The sequence below is a fragment of the Ursus maritimus genome, unplaced genomic scaffold (genome assembly GCF_017311325.1).
Source record: "Ursus maritimus isolate PB19 unplaced genomic scaffold, ASM1731132v1 scaffold_23, whole genome shotgun sequence".
NCBI classification, from domain to species: Eukaryota; Metazoa; Chordata; class Mammalia; order Carnivora; family Ursidae; genus Ursus; species Ursus maritimus.
The window spans coordinates 22094719-22113206 of NW_024424786.1; the positions used below are offsets into that span (position 1 = coordinate 22094719).

At 39.2% G+C, this 18488-nt stretch overlaps 1 protein-coding gene across 4 annotated transcripts in view; it reads left to right on the forward strand.

The window, feature by feature from the left end:
* Window positions 1–18488, forward strand: part of IFTAP (intraflagellar transport associated protein) — a 61001-nt gene that overhangs the window by 27910 nt on the left and 14603 nt on the right. For all 4 annotated transcript variants that reach the window (XM_008686785.2, XM_008686788.2, XM_040638967.1 and 1 more), the window contains 3 exons: window positions 9814–9971; window positions 11596–11667; window positions 13246–13312. In XM_008686785.2, the coding sequence (XP_008685007.1) occupies window positions 9814–9971; window positions 11596–11667; window positions 13246–13312 (297 nt within the window). The remainder of the gene's footprint in view (window positions 1–9813; window positions 9972–11595; window positions 11668–13245; window positions 13313–18488) is intronic.

Below are 18488 nucleotides of genomic sequence, written 5' to 3' on the forward strand. Positions count from 1 at the left end.
TTTTTTTTTTTTTTTTAAAGATTTTATTTATTTATGTGACAGAGAGACAGCCAGTGAGAGAGGGAACAGAGCAGGGGGAGTGGGAGAGGAAGAAGCAGGCTCCCAGCGGAGGAGCCCGATGTGGGACTCGATCCCGGAACGCCAGGATCACGCCCTGAGCCGAAGGCAGACGCTTAACGACTGCGCTACCCAGGCGCCCCCATTATTTTACTTTAACCATAATTTTTTTGTTTAATGTCACCATTTTGTATTATTTAAAAGGCATTTTGACAGTAAAAAAGAATGATGGATTACAAGAATAATTTTACCGTGATCTTGCTGATTCTGATACAGAGGCTAGTGTATACTTGCTTATGGAATTTTAGAGTGGGCTTTGGTTCAGCATACATTCTGTCCCAAGCCTGAAGGATTAAAGAGCATGTGTGTACAGGCCAGAGTTACTCCATCACAGGGAAATCTGGCTACTTGTGTTATTGCCGGAAGAACTGTGTTTTTTATGAGCATTTCGCCATTGGCAAGTGCACAGGCAACAGTGTCGGGAGACCAGAGGCATCTTGTCGCCTGTACTTCTAGGAAATGCGCCTCCAATAATCCTGGTGCCTTTGGTACCTTTTTTGCTGTATATTATATACACGAAGATACTTTTAGAGACTTATTCAAGTGTAACATTTTATGATTAGGTAACTAGGACTTAAAAGAGGGACATCAAAGTTGAATATTAAAAGAACCTTGAGTCTATAATATAAAAAATGTAAATGTGAAATATTATGTATGTGTATGTATTTTTTCTTAGTATTTCTAGGAATGACTTTTTAAGAAGGAAGGAGATGCATACAGGTATTCTCCCTCGATTAAAGATTCAAAAAGACTTGGTTAGATAAAATGTTTTTCACCTCTACAGATAAGTTTGTTTTTTTGTTCATGGTGGGAGAGTTAGAAAATAAAAAGCCATGAACACACACACCCTCACACACAGACAGGAAAACAAAAAATGCACTCTTTCTATAGCAGTAACATTTGTAGCTGCTCCCTGGTCCCTCAGAATAAAGATAACATTTTCCAGCCTCCTTGCAGCTGGGTATAGCTGTTTGCCTAAGTTTGTGCCAGTAAGAAGTGAGGGGAGCTGATACGTGTAACTTGTAGGTAATATCTTTAAGAAACATGTCCTAGACTCTTAATCCTTCTCCCCTGGCTGAAAATAGGCAATTGTCAGAGCAGTCCTTAGACACAGAGATGGAAGCCATGTGCCGAGGATGGCAGAGCCTCCCTCCAGCCTGTATCCCTGGACCATCACATGGAAAAGAGCCTGCCCACTTGCCCTAACCTGTTACATGAGAGAGAAACAAAATTCTTATTTGAGCTGCTCTGTTTTGGTACCTCCTTGATATAATAGCTTAAACTATGCCTTCACTAATGACAGAAGGGAACAGAGGTACACACTTTCTTCTCTTTTTTTTATTCTCTTGCCTGGAGCAAGATTGTGTTGTGCACCATCATGGACCATGTTGGAGAAGGGTGGTGCCCTAGGGATGGCAGAGCAGAAAGGAAGAAGGAGCCTGGGTTCTAGAATGATTCTGTGAAGCAGAATAACCATAATATTATGGGTTATCTGCATCTCTATTAGTGCATGAGAGAGAAATAAACTTCCATCCCATTTAAGCCATGCTTTCTTGAGGTGTCTGTTTCATACAGCTAAAGCTATATCCAGTTAACTAATTAATAAAACTGTAATCCTGTGTCTTAGAGATAAACCGTGGGTGTACACCTCCTTGCTGAATTGTTCATGGGACTTAGAGACAACCAGAATTTGAATCTGAGCTCCGCTGCTTCCTGACGAGGTCTTCTTGGGAAAGTTTTTTAAATCTCTGAGTTTCAGTGTTATCATATGTAAGATGGACATAATAACCTCTACCTTGCAGATGTTTTATTAGGATTAAATAATTATATATACAAAACCCACACATACATATTTATGTTTGTTTATTTATTTATATTAACAGTACCAAATTACCGTAAGGGCTCAATGTGATATTTCATTTATATATTCAGCAAATTTATTATAATTTTTATAAAAGTGATATCATATTATACATACTTTTTGTAACTTGCTTTTTCACATAATGAATTATGAACTTCCCAATTAATAAGTATGATAATTTAATAGAACTGTTAAAGACTGCATAGTATTCAATTGTGTGGATATGCTATAATTTATTTAACCATTCTCTTTTTTGTTGGCCATTTAGTGATTTCCAATTTTTGGCTATTATAAATGATGTTACATTGCACATCCTCATTCATTCGGTAAATGTTTATTGAACACCTACTATGTGCCAAGTGCTGCTCACATAAATGACCAAAAGAGACATAGGTCATTACCTTCAGGGAATTTGCATCCTAGAAGGGGGAGAGAGCAAGAAACAGTAAACATAATAAATAAGAAAAATATTTGTGTTAGGAGATAGTAACTGCTGTGGTAAAGAAACAAAATATACAGAGCAGGATGTGGGGATCATAGTGCTGGTGGGGGATATAGGGTTGCATTTTTATGTAGAGTGATGCGATAAGGCCTCCTTGGGAAGGTAAAATGTGAATGAAAATTGGAAGGAGCTGATGGAGGAAAGCCTGTGGATTCTTGAAGGAAAGGCATTTGAGGCCAAGGGAACAACCAGTGTGGAGGCCTGGTGACAGCAGCGCTTGGCCTGGTTGAGGAGCAGTGAGGAGGTCAGTGTGGCCAAGAGTGGCAGGAGCAAGGGTGAGTCGGGGAGCTGAGGTCAGAGGGTATGGAGGTCGTGGGGCAGATGATGCATGGCTATGGATAGCCTTGTAGGTCCTAGTAATGCCTTTGGCCTTATTTATTTATTTTTTCAATAGCTACATCTTTGTACCCTTCTTATTTATGGCCTTCGGATAAATTTTTACTCATGGAAATTCAAAGATATGCAGAAATTTAAGGCCTTGATTAAGTAAAAAATTTCAAGGGAATAGATTAGACATTTTTGGCTTTGTAGTGAAATCTTTCCCCACTTACTTAATTATTTCTTTTGGACAAATTCTTAGACATGGAAATGCTGGCTGAAAGATATGCAAAATGTTGTGCCTTTGAGTGAGTAAAAGTTTTAAGAGAATAAATTATATGTTTCTCACAGGCAGAAGCCACGTCTTGTACTTTCTTAACTCCTCGAGTCTTTCAGCTCAGCACGCAGTGAACTCACTGGTTGATGGGTTGAGCATCACTCTGCATTCAGTCTTAAATGTTACGTGCTTTTTGGAGTGGAGAATGGATATTTTGCCTTTCAGGAACTGTGAGTAATTTCCTGACAGAGAGGTCCCTGCTTACATTTTAGTTGGAAGAGGTAGACAGTGAATAATAAGAAAGGTAGTTTCAGGTGATTTCAGATAAATTTGAAGAAAACAGGACCATGTAATAGAGTGGCCCCATGCTAAGGCTGTGACCATGTGAGGAGATAAGGTGATCAGAGAGTTTTAGCCTCAGTGAGTATGTGCATCCTTCCCATTGTCTGGGTGTGGAGGGAAGTTGAAACTCTGACCTTGTCTTTTGTTTTGGTTTCATCCTGTTGTGGCACTGCTCGGAATTGGGTTAGCAATGGTGGTCCTTGGATCAAACTCAACATCAGAATCAAGGGGGTACAAAATGTGGAAACCACCCAAATGTCCATTCACCGGTGGAAACAAAATGGGATCTATCCAGACAGTGATAAAAAGGAGTGAAGTACTGATACGTGCTACAACATGGGTGAAGCTCTAAGATGTTACGCTAAGTGAAGAAGTCAGGCACAAAGACCACATATTGTATGATTACATTTATATGGAATGTCTAGAAAAGGCAGATCTGTAGCTATAAAAAGTAGATGAGTGGTGTGGTTTGCCTGCAGTTGTATGTAGGAACAGGGAGTGCCTGCAAATGAGCCCCAAAGACCTTTTTGGGGTGATGGAAATGACCTAAAGATTTAATTGTGGTGATGGTTGAGTGCTGGTGGGGGATATAGGGTTGACCAACTCTATGTTGACCAAAAATTATTGAATTGTACATTTAAAATAAGTGAATTTTGTAAATTATACCTCAGTAATGGAGAGGTAGAGCTACTATTCATGGATACTTCGATTTTTATTGTAAGTTCTTCACTAGGTGAGTGTATGGCCTTGTGACTCTGGATTTGGCTTAAGAACGAGGAGAGTCCTGTTTGTCTCTCCTAATATTTCCTACTGAGAAAATAAAGTATGTGTGCATAGACTTGAAAGTTTTAAGTAGGTAAGGATTGTGATACAAAAGGAAAGGAACTTCTTGGATTCAGCGAGATCGTACCTTGCATAGACAGTGTCAGCAGCAGCCGTTAAGGATTCTGGGAGCTAAGTAAAGCTGTGCTCAAATGTGTGGGATCTGCTGCGACTGCGGGCCACCTTCTTTCTATGGCCTTGGCTAAATTTGTTGGGAAGGTGAGCTTATCTCATGGGGTGACATGTGTAGCCTCTTTGCACCAAAGTGTAATCCGTTTCACAGGTTGCAAGCATGCTGTATTACCTACTTCCATCTTCACAGGGATTGTTTGTTTTTTTTTTAAAGTAACTTAGGGTGTGCCAAATTAAATTAAAAGAATAGTACAGATTGCAGTGGGAAGATAAGGTGAATATTCTGAGTTATCTAGAAGGAGGAAATATAACCACTTGGAGATAGTGTCTTCAGTTCCGTCTTAGAGACAAAAGAACTCCCTTTGAGAGCTCTTTTTTCCTTTCTGAAATCCTTTGCTGAGGGTCCCTTTAGTTCTTATCTGGATTACTACCTCTACTTTCTACTGCTAACTCCAGTGTCTCAGCTACTCTGCTCCATTCTACCCATTTCCCCGCCTTAGAACACAGCTGTAAATGTGACTCCCAAGGGCCTAGGTAAACTATAGAGTTTTGGTCAGGCCTTCCAAATATTAGCCCTTCCACGTGTCACTGAACGTGTGCTCCCATCTTTCTTAAATACTTTGTGACTCTTCCTCAGGGGCTTTGCTCATGTCATTTTCCCTCTGTGGGATAACCTCAGCAGTGCTCACCCATTGAAATTTTGCTGTCTTTCAAAGCCCAGCTCAGATACTCCATGCCTATGTGAAGCCTCTTGTGATTCTCCCAAACCTATTGTGATTTTGCCGTTCTCTGACTTTGGACTCCCTTCCATTGTCTGCCATAGTTGTGTTCTCTTTTGGTGGTTGGCATACCTAGCTTAACTTCTTAGTTTGTAAAGTCTGTAAGGGCAGGGACTGGGTCTTGCCCATCTTTGTCACCTTGCATATAGTTGATGCTGGGAATGATAACTTTTCAGATTGAATGGATTGCATAACTCAACTGCCACTCAGATTTTCTTCCCATAAATCAACTTTCAGCCACTTTACACTCTCTTCACATTTTTCTCTCTTTGAGTACCTAAAACTGGATGTTTCAAAAATTTCAACTTACTCCTGTTGTGTCCCTCATCTTGGGCTTTGACACACGTTTTTCCAGGCCAGGGTTGTGTATTTGTGTCTTGGCAGCTTGAGAGCTATGACTGTGAATAATGAGTCAATTATCATCCAGCCTCGGGGAAAGCACAATTATTCCTGACTGGCCAGGCTGAGGTAATCCTCTCCTCCCTATGCCCTTTCAAAGAAGAACACAAAACAGTTGGAATTCAGAGCACTGCAAAGGGAATTTAGACAAAACATTTGTCTGCTGAATTTAGCTTCTTTGGATTTATTCTGATTTATGATTGATTGGTTTTTAAATTGCTTATTTATTCCTAACGACTATTGCTCCAGGGGAGGCCAGATACCAAGGAGCGTGTGATCAAGAAGCAGTGGAGTGAAGTAGTTTGGCTGGACAAATCAAGAGCAAATATTATTGTCCAGAGAAACATTGCTCTAAGCTAGGAATACAATGTGAAAATCACCCCTGACTTTCAAAGTACCCAACCTTGTTATAAGCATGATTGCTTATAAAGAGAATAGGGGTATTCTCTTTGCAGAAGGCTTTTTGCAACTACCCAGTGTTGCCCAGAATTTCCCCCCATGAATTTTTCTTTCCTTCTAGCAACATAGTCAATATCTCTTCTCGACTGAGAACATGTTCTTGATTTATATTGCTGTTGACCATGGTGCAGAAGTAAAGATACTCGAGGTTGCTGTCAGGATTTGGTCATGAATTCCGATGCTGGTTGTGATGATCTGTGAAAACTCTCCTGCCAGGGCGGTGAAGCTTCTCAGCACGTGGCCTCTAGTCTAGTCTGGCTTTTGTATGGACACATTTGAGTTTTTAAAATGTTTTTTTTCAAAATGGAGTTCTCTGAAAGCAATCACTTTCATCTGGAAGATATACGATCACTATGTGATTAGTGTTTAATTTATCGAGGTATCTGTGGTTTCCACCTTTTCAAGGAGTGAAATCTTTTTCCTTGGCCTGAAATTAGACACGGTAGGTCTAGTTAGTGGCCTTGTAAGGGAGATCTGTTGGAAGCTTGTCTGTTTGGTATCAAAAGAAAATTGAAATTCCATTGCTTCAGAATAATGCAACCTTTAGGAGGAAAAAAAAAACCCACAACAAAAAGCCTTTGTTTCATCCGCATTGAAGTTTTGACTCAGAAATGTCCAAAGAAACTCTCTTTCAGGTCTCAGTAACCTACTTGTGCTCTGAAATATTGCTGCTAGATTTCTAAAGTGTATTATGTCTGACACTTATTTCAAAGCAAGGAACATTAGGGATAAGATGAAAGGGGGAAAAGGACTTGATGGAACACAGAAACAGAAGGAGATGAGACGGACACTTGGGTGGCACGTTTGGATTGCCACCAGGATAACTCTGGGAGGCAGCTGCTGGCTGTCTGATCAGGCTTTAGGCCACTTTGGATTCTGGGCTGTGCCAGCATCTGCCATTTTGACATTATCATATTGAAAAAAGAACTTTTTTCCTATCTTATTCTGCCACGAGATTTATTTTTTGCTGTTTTTTCAAAAAATGATAAAAGCCTTTATGAGAAGCACTTCTGGGTCTTTGGAGTGATAGAGTATATATTGTTGTGAAACTACTTTCAAGGTTCAGGAAGGAGGCTTGAACTGTAGGTTCCATCAGAGAGAACAGGTTCTTTTCTGAATCTTCTTGTATTTTTAAAATGAAAGCTTTCTGTTTACGAAAGGAAGTTTTAAAAGGATGAACAAGATATTTTGTTATATCGGAGACCCCAACAGCAGTTCAACATCAGCATTGGAAGTTGGGACTTTGTTATATATTGCTTTTTATTTTGAAGAAGTTTCATTTGGTTATCTGTCAAATAACCTGGGTGTTTTATTGGAAATGGCAGAGGCGTACATGGAGTGATTATGAGAATAAATAGAACTTGTCCTTACAGAGCATCTGTTCCTCCCAGACATCACTGTGCTTTTTTGGGTTTTTAAGTCAATAGACTATTAAAGTAGTGTGCTGGGACATAGTATTTTCCTTAGTCAATAGTAGATTTAGGTTGTGCTAGACATAAGCAGGGAGAAGGGAAACCGTTCCCCCTCTTTTAGAACAGTGCACTGAGAAATGACAGGCAGCCATGGGAAGTCTTGCCTCTAACTTTGATGGAGTTTGAGGAACTGTTTCATTCCTCAGATTAACTCCTCCTGTTTCCAAGCATTTCTACATGTATCTCACTCCACCCTGCTACCATTGCTTATCTTTGCCCTGGGGCTCATTTTGCCCCGGGACTGTGGCTGTAAAAGGGGAAGAAGCCCAGGAGGAGAAGTCCCAAGACCATCTCTACCTCACTTATCTGATCTTTTGTAGTGCTGGTTGGTTACTCCAGCAGTATTCTTAGCAACCCTCCACTACCTCACTCACTCTCCCCCTCCCTGTCCCCCTGCCCCCCATGCCCACTGCCAAGGCTAGTGCTTCACATCAGAGTTTCTACTCTCCCAGTGGAAGCTATTTAGGAGTCATGGATGCTGGTGCAGGAGTCAGTAGGGAGAGCTGGGCTGAACTTGTGCTTTATTTATTAATACAACCCTTTAAAAGAGAAAGTGATGCAGTCAGTATTTGTGCTTTCCCTCTTTGGCTTATTGAGTATTAATAACTTGTTATAGACTAGGTTACCTTACCTCTGTGCTCCAACAGTATTCCTGTGTTAATGTCCTGTAGATACCCCTACAAGTCTTAACTCTGCCAATGATGGGGGAGAAGGGAGCAAAGGACTCTGGAGTTGCACCAGGCTGTGAATAAGAATCTCATGACTCTGATGCAACTAATAGGTCAAGAGAAACAAGCATGGCCACTGGGCTGGGTTAGGCTGTCTCCTAACCCCTTTAGTCAGATACCTGCCTACAAAGCTCACAGATTAGACAGTCCTTGTAGCTCTGGAGCTTTTTCATGGTGGAGTACCATAAGGGGATGGAACAGGGTTCTCCAATCTGCCTACAGCTTAATTTGTACCACTTGGCCTCTTTTGACTCCCTTTATCACTCTTCTGTTGATCACTACATAGATTCCTGCATTTGCTATTGTCATTTGCAGCAAGTCACTTCTGGTTTTGGAACGTACTGTGCACCCTTGGTTCTTCTTGTGCTATTGTAAACTTTCTTCTTTGTCTCTTTTCTGGAGTTTTTTTTTTTTTTTTCTGTTTCATTCCTCTGTTCCCTAAGGACCCTTTGCCCTCATTTGCTGTGTTACTGTATGTGGCATAGCACTGTGGTTGCTGGGAGTGTGGATTCTGAGTCAAAAGCCCTGGGTTCAAGTCCCCACTGTGTTATTTACCAGCTGTGTAACTTCGAACAAGTTACTTGATCTCTCTGTAGGCCTTGGTTTCCTCATCTGTAAAATGGGGATACTAATGGTACCTACCTCTAGGGTTGTTGTGGGCTTTAAATGAGATTTATGAGATGCTCATAAAAGAGTATCTGACACTCAATAAATGTTAACCCTGATTATTAATTCTAATATAGAAAACAATTTCATGGCTTAAACCATTATCCCAGTGTAATTTTTACCAGATAGTTACCTATAACTGCGGTATCTCTCCCACATTTTAGCCTACATTTGCAGCTGCCTCTGGGATATTTCCCTCACAATTTCTCTTGGTACCTGAAATGAACATGATCAAAGCTTAATAATTCATTAACTCTTATCAGAATTTATACCCCACATTTCTGTTAATGGCGTCATGTTATCATAATTTTCTCAATCTCTTAATTTAGGATTAATCTTAGACTTTCCTTATCCTAAGAAGATAGTCATGAATGTGCATAGATTTAGTACCAAGGTATTGTTTATAGCTTTAAATAGTCAAGAATAGTCGAACATTGCTTTTTTGAAGTATATGGAAGCACAGATAAAATATGAGAAAAATAGCCATTGAAAAAATTGTTATAGCTTTTCTGTTTTGTAAGATTATGAGTGGTTTTCTAATTTTAATTTTTTCTCTAGAAATTTTTCAAAATCACCCATACATTGCTTCCATATAAGGAAAAGCTCCCCTCAAATTTAGAAAAAAATGAGAGAATGTCTAAGAGTTTTACAAATACTGTACTTTATTGACCTTTCAGCAATGGCTGAGAACGGTGCTGGGTATATAGTAAGTACTTAATAAGTATTTGTTGAAAAGTGAATGAAATAGTGTAATCCTACTATGCATTTTTAGAAACAATTTTATAAAGTTCAGAGTGCTCAGTACCTCAAGCATTCAGCTTGTAGATTTTGAAGAGCATTTTTTTGTTGTTGTTGTTTGAAAGAAAGACCCTCAGGAAATGCAAAATAAACTAGGCTGAGTGTGGCGTATGTTTTCTAATATGTAACTTATCATTTCAGAGGATAATGTGACCAAAAGAGGAGCATTTGGAACTGATTCTTCAGAAAACATATTTCCTTCAATAAAATTTGCTCGTGGAAATGAACCAAATGATCATCATCTTAGAAATAAAGCCATCTTTCTTCGTGCTTCATCACAATGTTCAGAAGAGGAACAGGTAATACCATAGCACATTTATAGAAACAGGAAAAAAAAGCATTCTTTATGAATTAAAAAGAAAACTGTGAAAACAAGAATCATTGGACAGTTATTGGATCAGTAACTCAGACTCTTAATTCTAGAAGGAGTACCGTTGGGAAACTTCATTAAGAATCATCATTACATTTCTTTTTCTTTTTTTTTTTTTTAAGATTTATTTATTTATTTGAGAGAGAGAGTATGTGTCCGTGCGAGAGTTGGGGAGGGGGCAGAGGGAGAGAATCTTACGCAGACTCCCCACTGAGCACGGAGTCCAATGTGGAGCCCAATCCCAGGACCCATGAGATCATGACCTGAGCCAACACCAAGAGTCAGATACTTAACTGACTGAGCCACCCAGGCACCCCGAAAATCATCATTACATTTCATGATTACAGCAGCCAGTGTTTATGATGGTAACTTGGTTAGCCCCAAGTTTTTAAGTTCCTTTAAGGAATTGCCATCTAAAAATTCTTGAAATTATTTACATATTTTAGCTTGTCCTCTATTTGTCCTTTTTATAATTCTCTGTGTAAAATGGGAGCTTCTCTTATCAGCTCTGGATTCCATCTTTTAAAGTAAAATCTGTTATTTTGTTTTTTCCAAGATTTAGTCATTAAATGTTGGGTGCTCTCTTCCTAATCTTTAAGACTTACTAGACAATATTCATATTCTCCCTAGCTGTGGTTTTTAACTCTTAAGGAACCCTAGTGGAAGCTGTTCTACTTTTTACAACATTTGAGTTTCTACTTTCTAGCTCGTCATGTCTTCCTTGTGTTATTGTGGACAAAATTGTATATAAGATTGTGGTTTCATATGACAGAACAAAAGTCTCTGTGTTAGAAAAGTGTTTATATACGGCAGAGGCCTACATTTCTTTAATTCTAGAACTTGCTTCCAATGAGATGATTATGGGACCAGAACGTTTTTTTTTTTTAAGATTTTATTTATTTATTTGAGAGAGAGAGACTACAAAGAAGGGGAGCAGCAGAGGGAGAGGGAGAAGCAGGCTCTCCGCTGAGCAGGGAGTCCGATACGGAGCTTGATTCCAGGACTCTGGGATAATGACCTGAGCCGAAGGCAGACATTTAACTGACTGAGCCACCCAGGCACCCCCAGAACTTTTTTTTTTCCCCTAGAGGATTCACTTTCTACTGGCAATCACTGGCAATTGGAATTATATTTTCTATTGAGTCTTTAACCAGCATGTGGAGAGGCAGAGAATTGTTCAATGATATTATTTCCTAATCACTTGAAAATGTTGTATTAGCATTCTCTGGTTTGTCCTTGAGAGGGTTCATTGGGATGGGACGGGAGGTGGGGTAATGAGGTGGGGCGTGTTCCTATTTTACACATGAGAAAACTGAGGTTAAGTAATTTACTCTAGGTTATACTGTGGATGAGTCTAGAGGCACAAGTAGAAGTCAGACCTCCTGAAAACTATTCCCTGACCACTACTATGGTTTAGTGGATCAGGTCCATCATGCATAGCTAATTAACAAAAACCGGAAGAGGAGTTTTATTGCCTGAAGGGCTACAAGATCAGCTCCTTTATTTTTGGTTGTTTCATTTTCTAATCACGATGTCCTCACTGTTTTTTTCAGGTAGTGATAGATGAAGGCCAAAAAGTTGGCATTTCCTTTCAAGGTGATCTGACTTGGGCAGGAAAGGTGAAGGTAAGGCATGACTCAATTTTCTGCCATGGCAAAAAATACAAAAAAGTAAAAACAAAACAAAAAGTCCCGAAGGACCCATTTGCTGTCTCTCATACAAAATTAGAGAATTCAGCAGATTTTGTTTCTCAAGCAAATGATGGTGGTGGGTCTGGCTATTACCATAATGGGCTTTTCACTCTAAAGAGTCAGAGAAAAGAAACTAAAGAAAGCGAAAGAGAAAGGTTCATTCGAGACAAAATCATCCTGCCCCAGGTAAATCGCAAGAGAGGTGAGATAGGTATAGATAGATATCTATCTATCTATATCTATCTATCTATCTATCTATCTATCTATCTATCTATCTATCTATTTTTAATTGACGTTTAAATGTCTTAAACTATGCTCCGTTGGCTGGGTTCTGGATCTTTCTTCCTCAAAGCTTAGCAATGGAATGGGTACTTCAATAGAGAAACATGACTCTAGTCACCTGAACATACACCATTAAGAGAAATGACAGTGTAACAGTTTTGGTATTGAAACCATTGTGGGGAAGATAAATTTTTGCTGTCTCTTGGATGCCAGGAAAGAATTGCAGTGATGTACTTATAAGCAATGGAAGCTACCATTTTTAAGTCATATGTAAGAGCCATGGTCTGGGACATACAGCTAGGGGAAGAAAGACCCAGGCTATGTTTTGAATTCCACTTATGAGATCTAAATTTGTAATTTTATGGTATTTTGTTATGAATACATTTTAGGTCATGAACGTAAAAGGCATTTCAACATTATGCTTTTACTTTACGAGGTCTCCTCTGTGCCGGTGGTGAAATCATTTTCTTATTTACACTCTTTGATATTCACCTGAGAGGAATTAGTTCGTGTCTGAAATGTTACTGTTCCATTAATCTGAAATGTCTCATTGTCAGCTTGCTGGGGAAAGCAGTATTCCACGTGGAATAGTCTTTCATTGAAATGCTGCTATTGTGTCTGCAAAGGTCATTTGCTCTGCTTTTTACCTTTGAAGTAATTTTCGGTTTTATTTGCTCGAAAGAGAGAACACTTGATTTTTGGTCATGCTCACCTCTCTTGCGATTTACCTGGGGCAAGATGATTTTGTCTCAAATGAACCTTTCTCTTCTGCTTTCTTTAGTTTCTTCTCTCTGACTCTTTAGAGTGAAAAGCCCATTATGGTAATAGCCAGACCCACCACCATCATTTGCTTGAGAAGGAAAAGCAATAAAACAAAAACAAAAAACAGAGACACTGTTTTGGACTGTCGCGGTGGTGGTATATATCCCGAAGAGAATCTGGGAACAAAGTCGCTTTTCAAAAACTCCTCAGACTGTTCTTTCCCTTTCAGTATAGAGATCTTACTATGGTGCCTACAAAATCCAGGCCAATTTCCAAATTTACTGCTTCTTTCAGATGTCTCTGGGAAAGTACAGTGAACACAAAGACCTTTAGCTGGGACTCAAAAGTTAATGAGAAAAGTGGATTCAGTTGCTCACTTTGAATGCTGTGGAAGTGGATTCATTGATTCTTGATTGCACTTTTTCTTTAGGTCTAATATACATAACAATGATGTTAATCCTTTTCTAGGTAGACAATTTCCTAGATTTAGAAGATTTGGAGGAGGATGAAGAGACTCAGCCCCAAATGAGCAAGGGTATGCTTTCTGTTTCCTCTCTATGCTGCTTGACCTCTTTCCAGAAACTACACGTAAGACTTCAGACGGCTTTTTTTTTTTTTTTTTTTTTTTTGGCAGGCCCTACTTGCACCTTCCCTGACTTAGGGAAAACTACAGTCGGGCAATTTCTTTTTCAGTAACAAAGATTTCAGCCGAAAGGTCAAAGCCTGTTGAAGGTTGTAAAGTCTTTGGTCTAAAATGAAATAAAGGTACCTTCCCCCACTCCCCCGTATGGTTGAATTTTGGATAATTTTCTCAAGTAGAGCCATTTGAGTAAAACCCTTATTTCTCAGAGGCACCATGTAAATTGAGTTATTTTTGAGTGATAGGTAACATATCAATTGATCATAAAAATAACAGAATTCATCATCAAATAAAAAAATAAAATAAAAATTTTTACTTTTATAAATATTTATGAAATATCTAAGCCAAACACTTAAGTCTAAAGACATACTGTAAACGTTTCTTCGGGGCATTTTCCCAATTGAACTGGGCTGGGAGAAGCTTAATGCTAGTCCATTAATGTTTATGCAGATGAGGCCTTTTTCCTTTCCTGCTTAACATTACCATGTAAACACAAGAATCCTTTGTTGCTCAAAAGACCTTTGAAATATGTTCAAAATTAGAGTTGTTTGTTTTGAAAATTCTCATTCCTAATTTAATGTGCAAGAGTATCTCAAAGTTGATATTGAATGTTAGGGAAGGGGCTGTTTCCCTTTGCGATTTGGTTGCTGGTGTTGAATTGTTGTTTACAGTCTTTAGGTAATCATGAACATGGGTGACTGTGATGGTTGTTGGGGAAGGTGATTTGTTTATAATCACACAGAAGTGACAGTGCTGGGTGTTGTTGGTTTGGGGATGGCTCTGGCTTCTCTGGTTGCCCAAATTTGAGAGGCTTTGGTAATTGGAAGCAATTAACATTTTTATTTGGCTTCCAAACATTACATTACTCCATTGAAGGGATTGTTTCTCATGCACTCTATTAACCAGTAGACTTTGCACAGATATTTTCCTTACTTACTTGGTTTAAGTGAGATCAGAGATCTAAAGGAATCACATGCTTCAGGGAGAGGTTCTCTTAACTTTAAAACCCCAGACAGCTCTGAATTTCTCTATGTGAACAGCTTAAGGGGTCAGATTGGTTCAGAAGGGATAGCTAAGGACTTATCAGGAAGCTGAGTTTGTAGAGCAAGCACACTATTTTGGGGGAAGAGATGTTGAAAATGCAGAATCCTGGCCTATTCCTAATAGAGAGTCTAATTCAGAAGGTCGTTGGTGACAGCATTTTTCACCACTACCCCGGGGGATTCTGATATAGTTGTCTGTGGAAGACACTTGGAGACAAATGGTTCTGGTCTGCATGTAGTACATTTGCAATATAAATTAAATTTTATAGGAAGGCGCAAAAGTGTACGGGTTGGGCATTTTTTTCATGGCTTACATTTCTTGCTCCCTGCCATTAGTGAGAAAGTCTGTATATTGGCATTAACCTACATAGGCAACAAATCTGATTATGGTTATATCAGTCTTTCAAATGCCCTTTTTTACCTTTTCCATTATTTTCACATTGTTTTCTTTAAACATTGTTTCAAGTTGTGTTTTTTTTTATTACCAGATCTATTTCTTTAGTTAAAAAAATAGCATAAAAACATCTCACTACTATGATTTTTCCAGCAATCAGGTAACAGGCAGTGTTGCGTTTGTGTATAAGAGGTTGCTGAGGCTGAGCCAGGTCTCCGTAGACTTGAATGAGCTAGTCAAGCCCATCCCACGTGTAAAATAATGTGGACAGTCTGGACTGAAAAGCAACCCAAGCTTCAATGATCTATTCCAATTACTGAAAAGACCACCAGGGCTTCACAATTTGTATAATGCAAGTTCTGGGTCATTTGAAAGGAAAAAAAATTAGTTTGTGCCAAGGTGAATTTTAGTTTGGGCCTAATTTGTATTACACTTTAGGAATGTGAGCAGACAACAGATATTTATATCCGATGGGAAATGTGACATTTTAAATAGGCAAGTTGCTTGTATAATTTTGGCAGCTGAGAGGTTTACTGATGAGATCCTGTTGTTATTGTTTAAGCAACAGATTTGCCCAGGGCAACAAGGAAGAGAGCGCGTATTGTTTTTCTATCACTGATTTTATTTGTTCACCTTGTTTGCTATCGTAAATATTCTCCAAGATTCAGGAGCGTGATTCTTTCCCAGGATTCGGCTTATCATTTTGGTGGCCCAGGCAGAGACAGCTTTTCCCAGGAGCCAGCCTAATGCAGCTGAACCGAGCAGTTGTCTGAGGGTAACATTTGCCACGAAGTTTGGTGTCCCGTGTTTATTTGACATCAAGTTAACCACTTTTTCCTCCTTTGAATTCAAGGTAGGGTAGTTAACCTGATGGTGACTGTCAGGCACCAGGCTGTTATCCAGAAAATGATTATTGGAATAGGTATTAGTTATTATACTGAGGCCTCAGAGCAGGAAGAATCTTCTAGACGTCTTTATTTATTTTTTCCCCTCAGTTGGCCGAGCCTGTGCTCTGGCTGAGTGCAGTTGACTGAAGAGAGTCTTTTGAGGTCTTATTCTCAGAATCATACCATCTTATACAGGTCTTTTGACTGGTGGTGGGTGTGCTTGTGTTGTGGTTGATTGTGTTGGGTGAGAACAGATGACTGACCTCTGTGTGAAGATTGCCAGCCTTATTTAATCTTCATTTTCAAGCTGTCTGGTACTCCCAATTCTAACGAAGGCATCAGTCACCTCTTTTTAAAAAAATTATTTCCTTACCTGCAACTTTAAGCAGCTTTTGCAGCCAATGAATGGCTTGGGACTCTTATTCAACAGACATGTAACAACTATGACTGGAGCCTGGAATCTAATGAAGGATAAACAGATCCAGCTTCTGTCCTCATTGAACTCATTAACCAGACATTAACCAGATAATCACTAATAGAGGATTATAAATTGTTCTAGATCTCATGAGAACATATGGCAGGGGAACTTAAATTTGTCTGTGGGATCAGAGAAAGCTCTCTGAGAGCCTGAGATCTAAAGCATGAGTAGCTGAAGGTCCTGAGCTCAGAAACACGTATTTCAGGCAACTTATGGTTTAGGCCTTTTGTTTATTTTATATTTAGTACTGTTAAAAATCATTCTTTCAGGGATGACTGGCTGGCCCAGGGGGTTAAGAATCCGACTCTTGATTTCAGCTCAGGTCTTGATCTTAGGGTCTTGAGTTCAAGCCCCATGCTGGGCCCCATACTGTATGTGGAGTCTACTTAAAAAAAAAAAAAAATCATTCTTTCATTGCCCAGAAGATCACTGAAAACATTGAGAGAGAAAAATCCTTCCTTCAAAATGTTCCCTTATCCCTCTTCCTCCAATTTTTTCCCCCTGTTCCTCCAAGTTTTGTATGTACAAACTTATCTATCTATGAAGGCCCAGCTTGAAAGCCACATCAACCACAAGGGCAAACTGTCACCCGATCCTCACAATTGTGCAAGGAAACTTCTGCTCCATTCCCGAGAAGAGCACAGAATTGGGAAGATAATTCTGCCCTTTCCAAATCCTTTGTCTGTTTCTCCCCAAGGGAAATGTAAGGGTTTATCTACTTACAGAGATTGAGAAAAGAAACTATGTATTTATGGATCAGCCCCTTTCTTTCTTCTTTCGGGTTCATGCTGTTTGGAAGATGTAGATCTTCTCCTCTCTGTCTGTGCCATTTTTCTAATAGTAGACACACTTAAGATGGGGCCCATACCTACCTTATTCAGTGGTACTCAAACTTAGAGACACAGTGGCATCACTTAAAAAAGAAATTAGATTCTTGGATCCTGCCTTGGCAGATTCTTTTTCAGTAGTCTGGTGTGTGTCTGTTTTGAAGCTTCTTAGGTGATCCTCCTGTGCAGGTGAGGCTGGGAACCATCTCTAGGCAGATATCTGGACGCATTGCTCTCTGAGGGCCGACTTGAAGGGCTCTAGTGGTGATGTGAAGCAGTTCTTATACCTGGATGGATCCGAGTCAGCTGTGTGGACTTTCTGTCAGGTGGGATCCCGAGGTCTAGACTTGTAGGAAAGTTTGATACATAAGAAGACTAATTGTGACTGCAGGACAAGCTCTATTTTCAAATTCAGCTCTATTAGTTGTAAAGCTCATGTTTTAATCCTCATCTTTCTGACTTCTGTATATATTTCTCTTTTGTTTCTATACTTGAAGATAGAGGGATATGATTTATTATCACTGTCAAATGCAAACCCAACCCAATGAAGTAAGTCTTCCTTCATCTTCCCCATCTTCTCCTCCTTTTGCACTTCCATTTTTATTTATTGTGCATCTTTTTCCTCAAAATAAATGTTAGTTAATGTGTCCCTTGAAACAGCATATGGTTTACATATATGCATCTATACACACACGTTCTAAAATTTTGCCTTTTATTGGGAGTATTTAGTTCATTTACACTTTTGACTTTAAACCTGGTATCTTATAGCTTTGTTTGTGTTTTCTACTTGTCCTGCCAGTTTTATGCCTTTACCCCCTCTCATTTCTTGCCTATTTTAGATTAATCAACTATTATTGTACTATTTCATTGCCCACTATTTTTGCTTGGTTGAGAATTCTAGGTTTGTAATTATTTTCTTTCAGTATTTTACAGATGATATTCTATTCTTTTTTGATGTTAATTGTTAAAAACTGTTGAAAACCAGATGTCAATCTGGTTGTTGTTCTTTCAAAGATAATGTATTTTTCCTCTTATTTGGCTGCTTTTAGAATTTTCTCTTTTGTTTCCCCAGTAATTTCACTATGCCTTGGTATTATTTAATTTGAATTTATTTTGTTTGGATTTTGTAGAGATTCTTATATGTATTGGGAAATTCTCAACACTTGTCTTTTTAAATATTACTTGTGCCTTGAACTTTTCACCATGTCCCATATATCTATCTTTTGTGTTCTTTTCTGCATTTTCCATCCTTTTTAATTTCCTTTCTTGCTTCAGTTAGAATATTTTCTACCATCAGGGCGCCTGGGTGGCTCAGTTGATTAACCATCTACCTTCAGCTCAGGTCATGAACTCAGGGTCCTGGGATAGAGCCCCATGGCCACCTCCCTGCTCAACAGGGAATCTGCTTCTCTCTCCCTCTGCTTCCCCACCCCCCCCCCCCC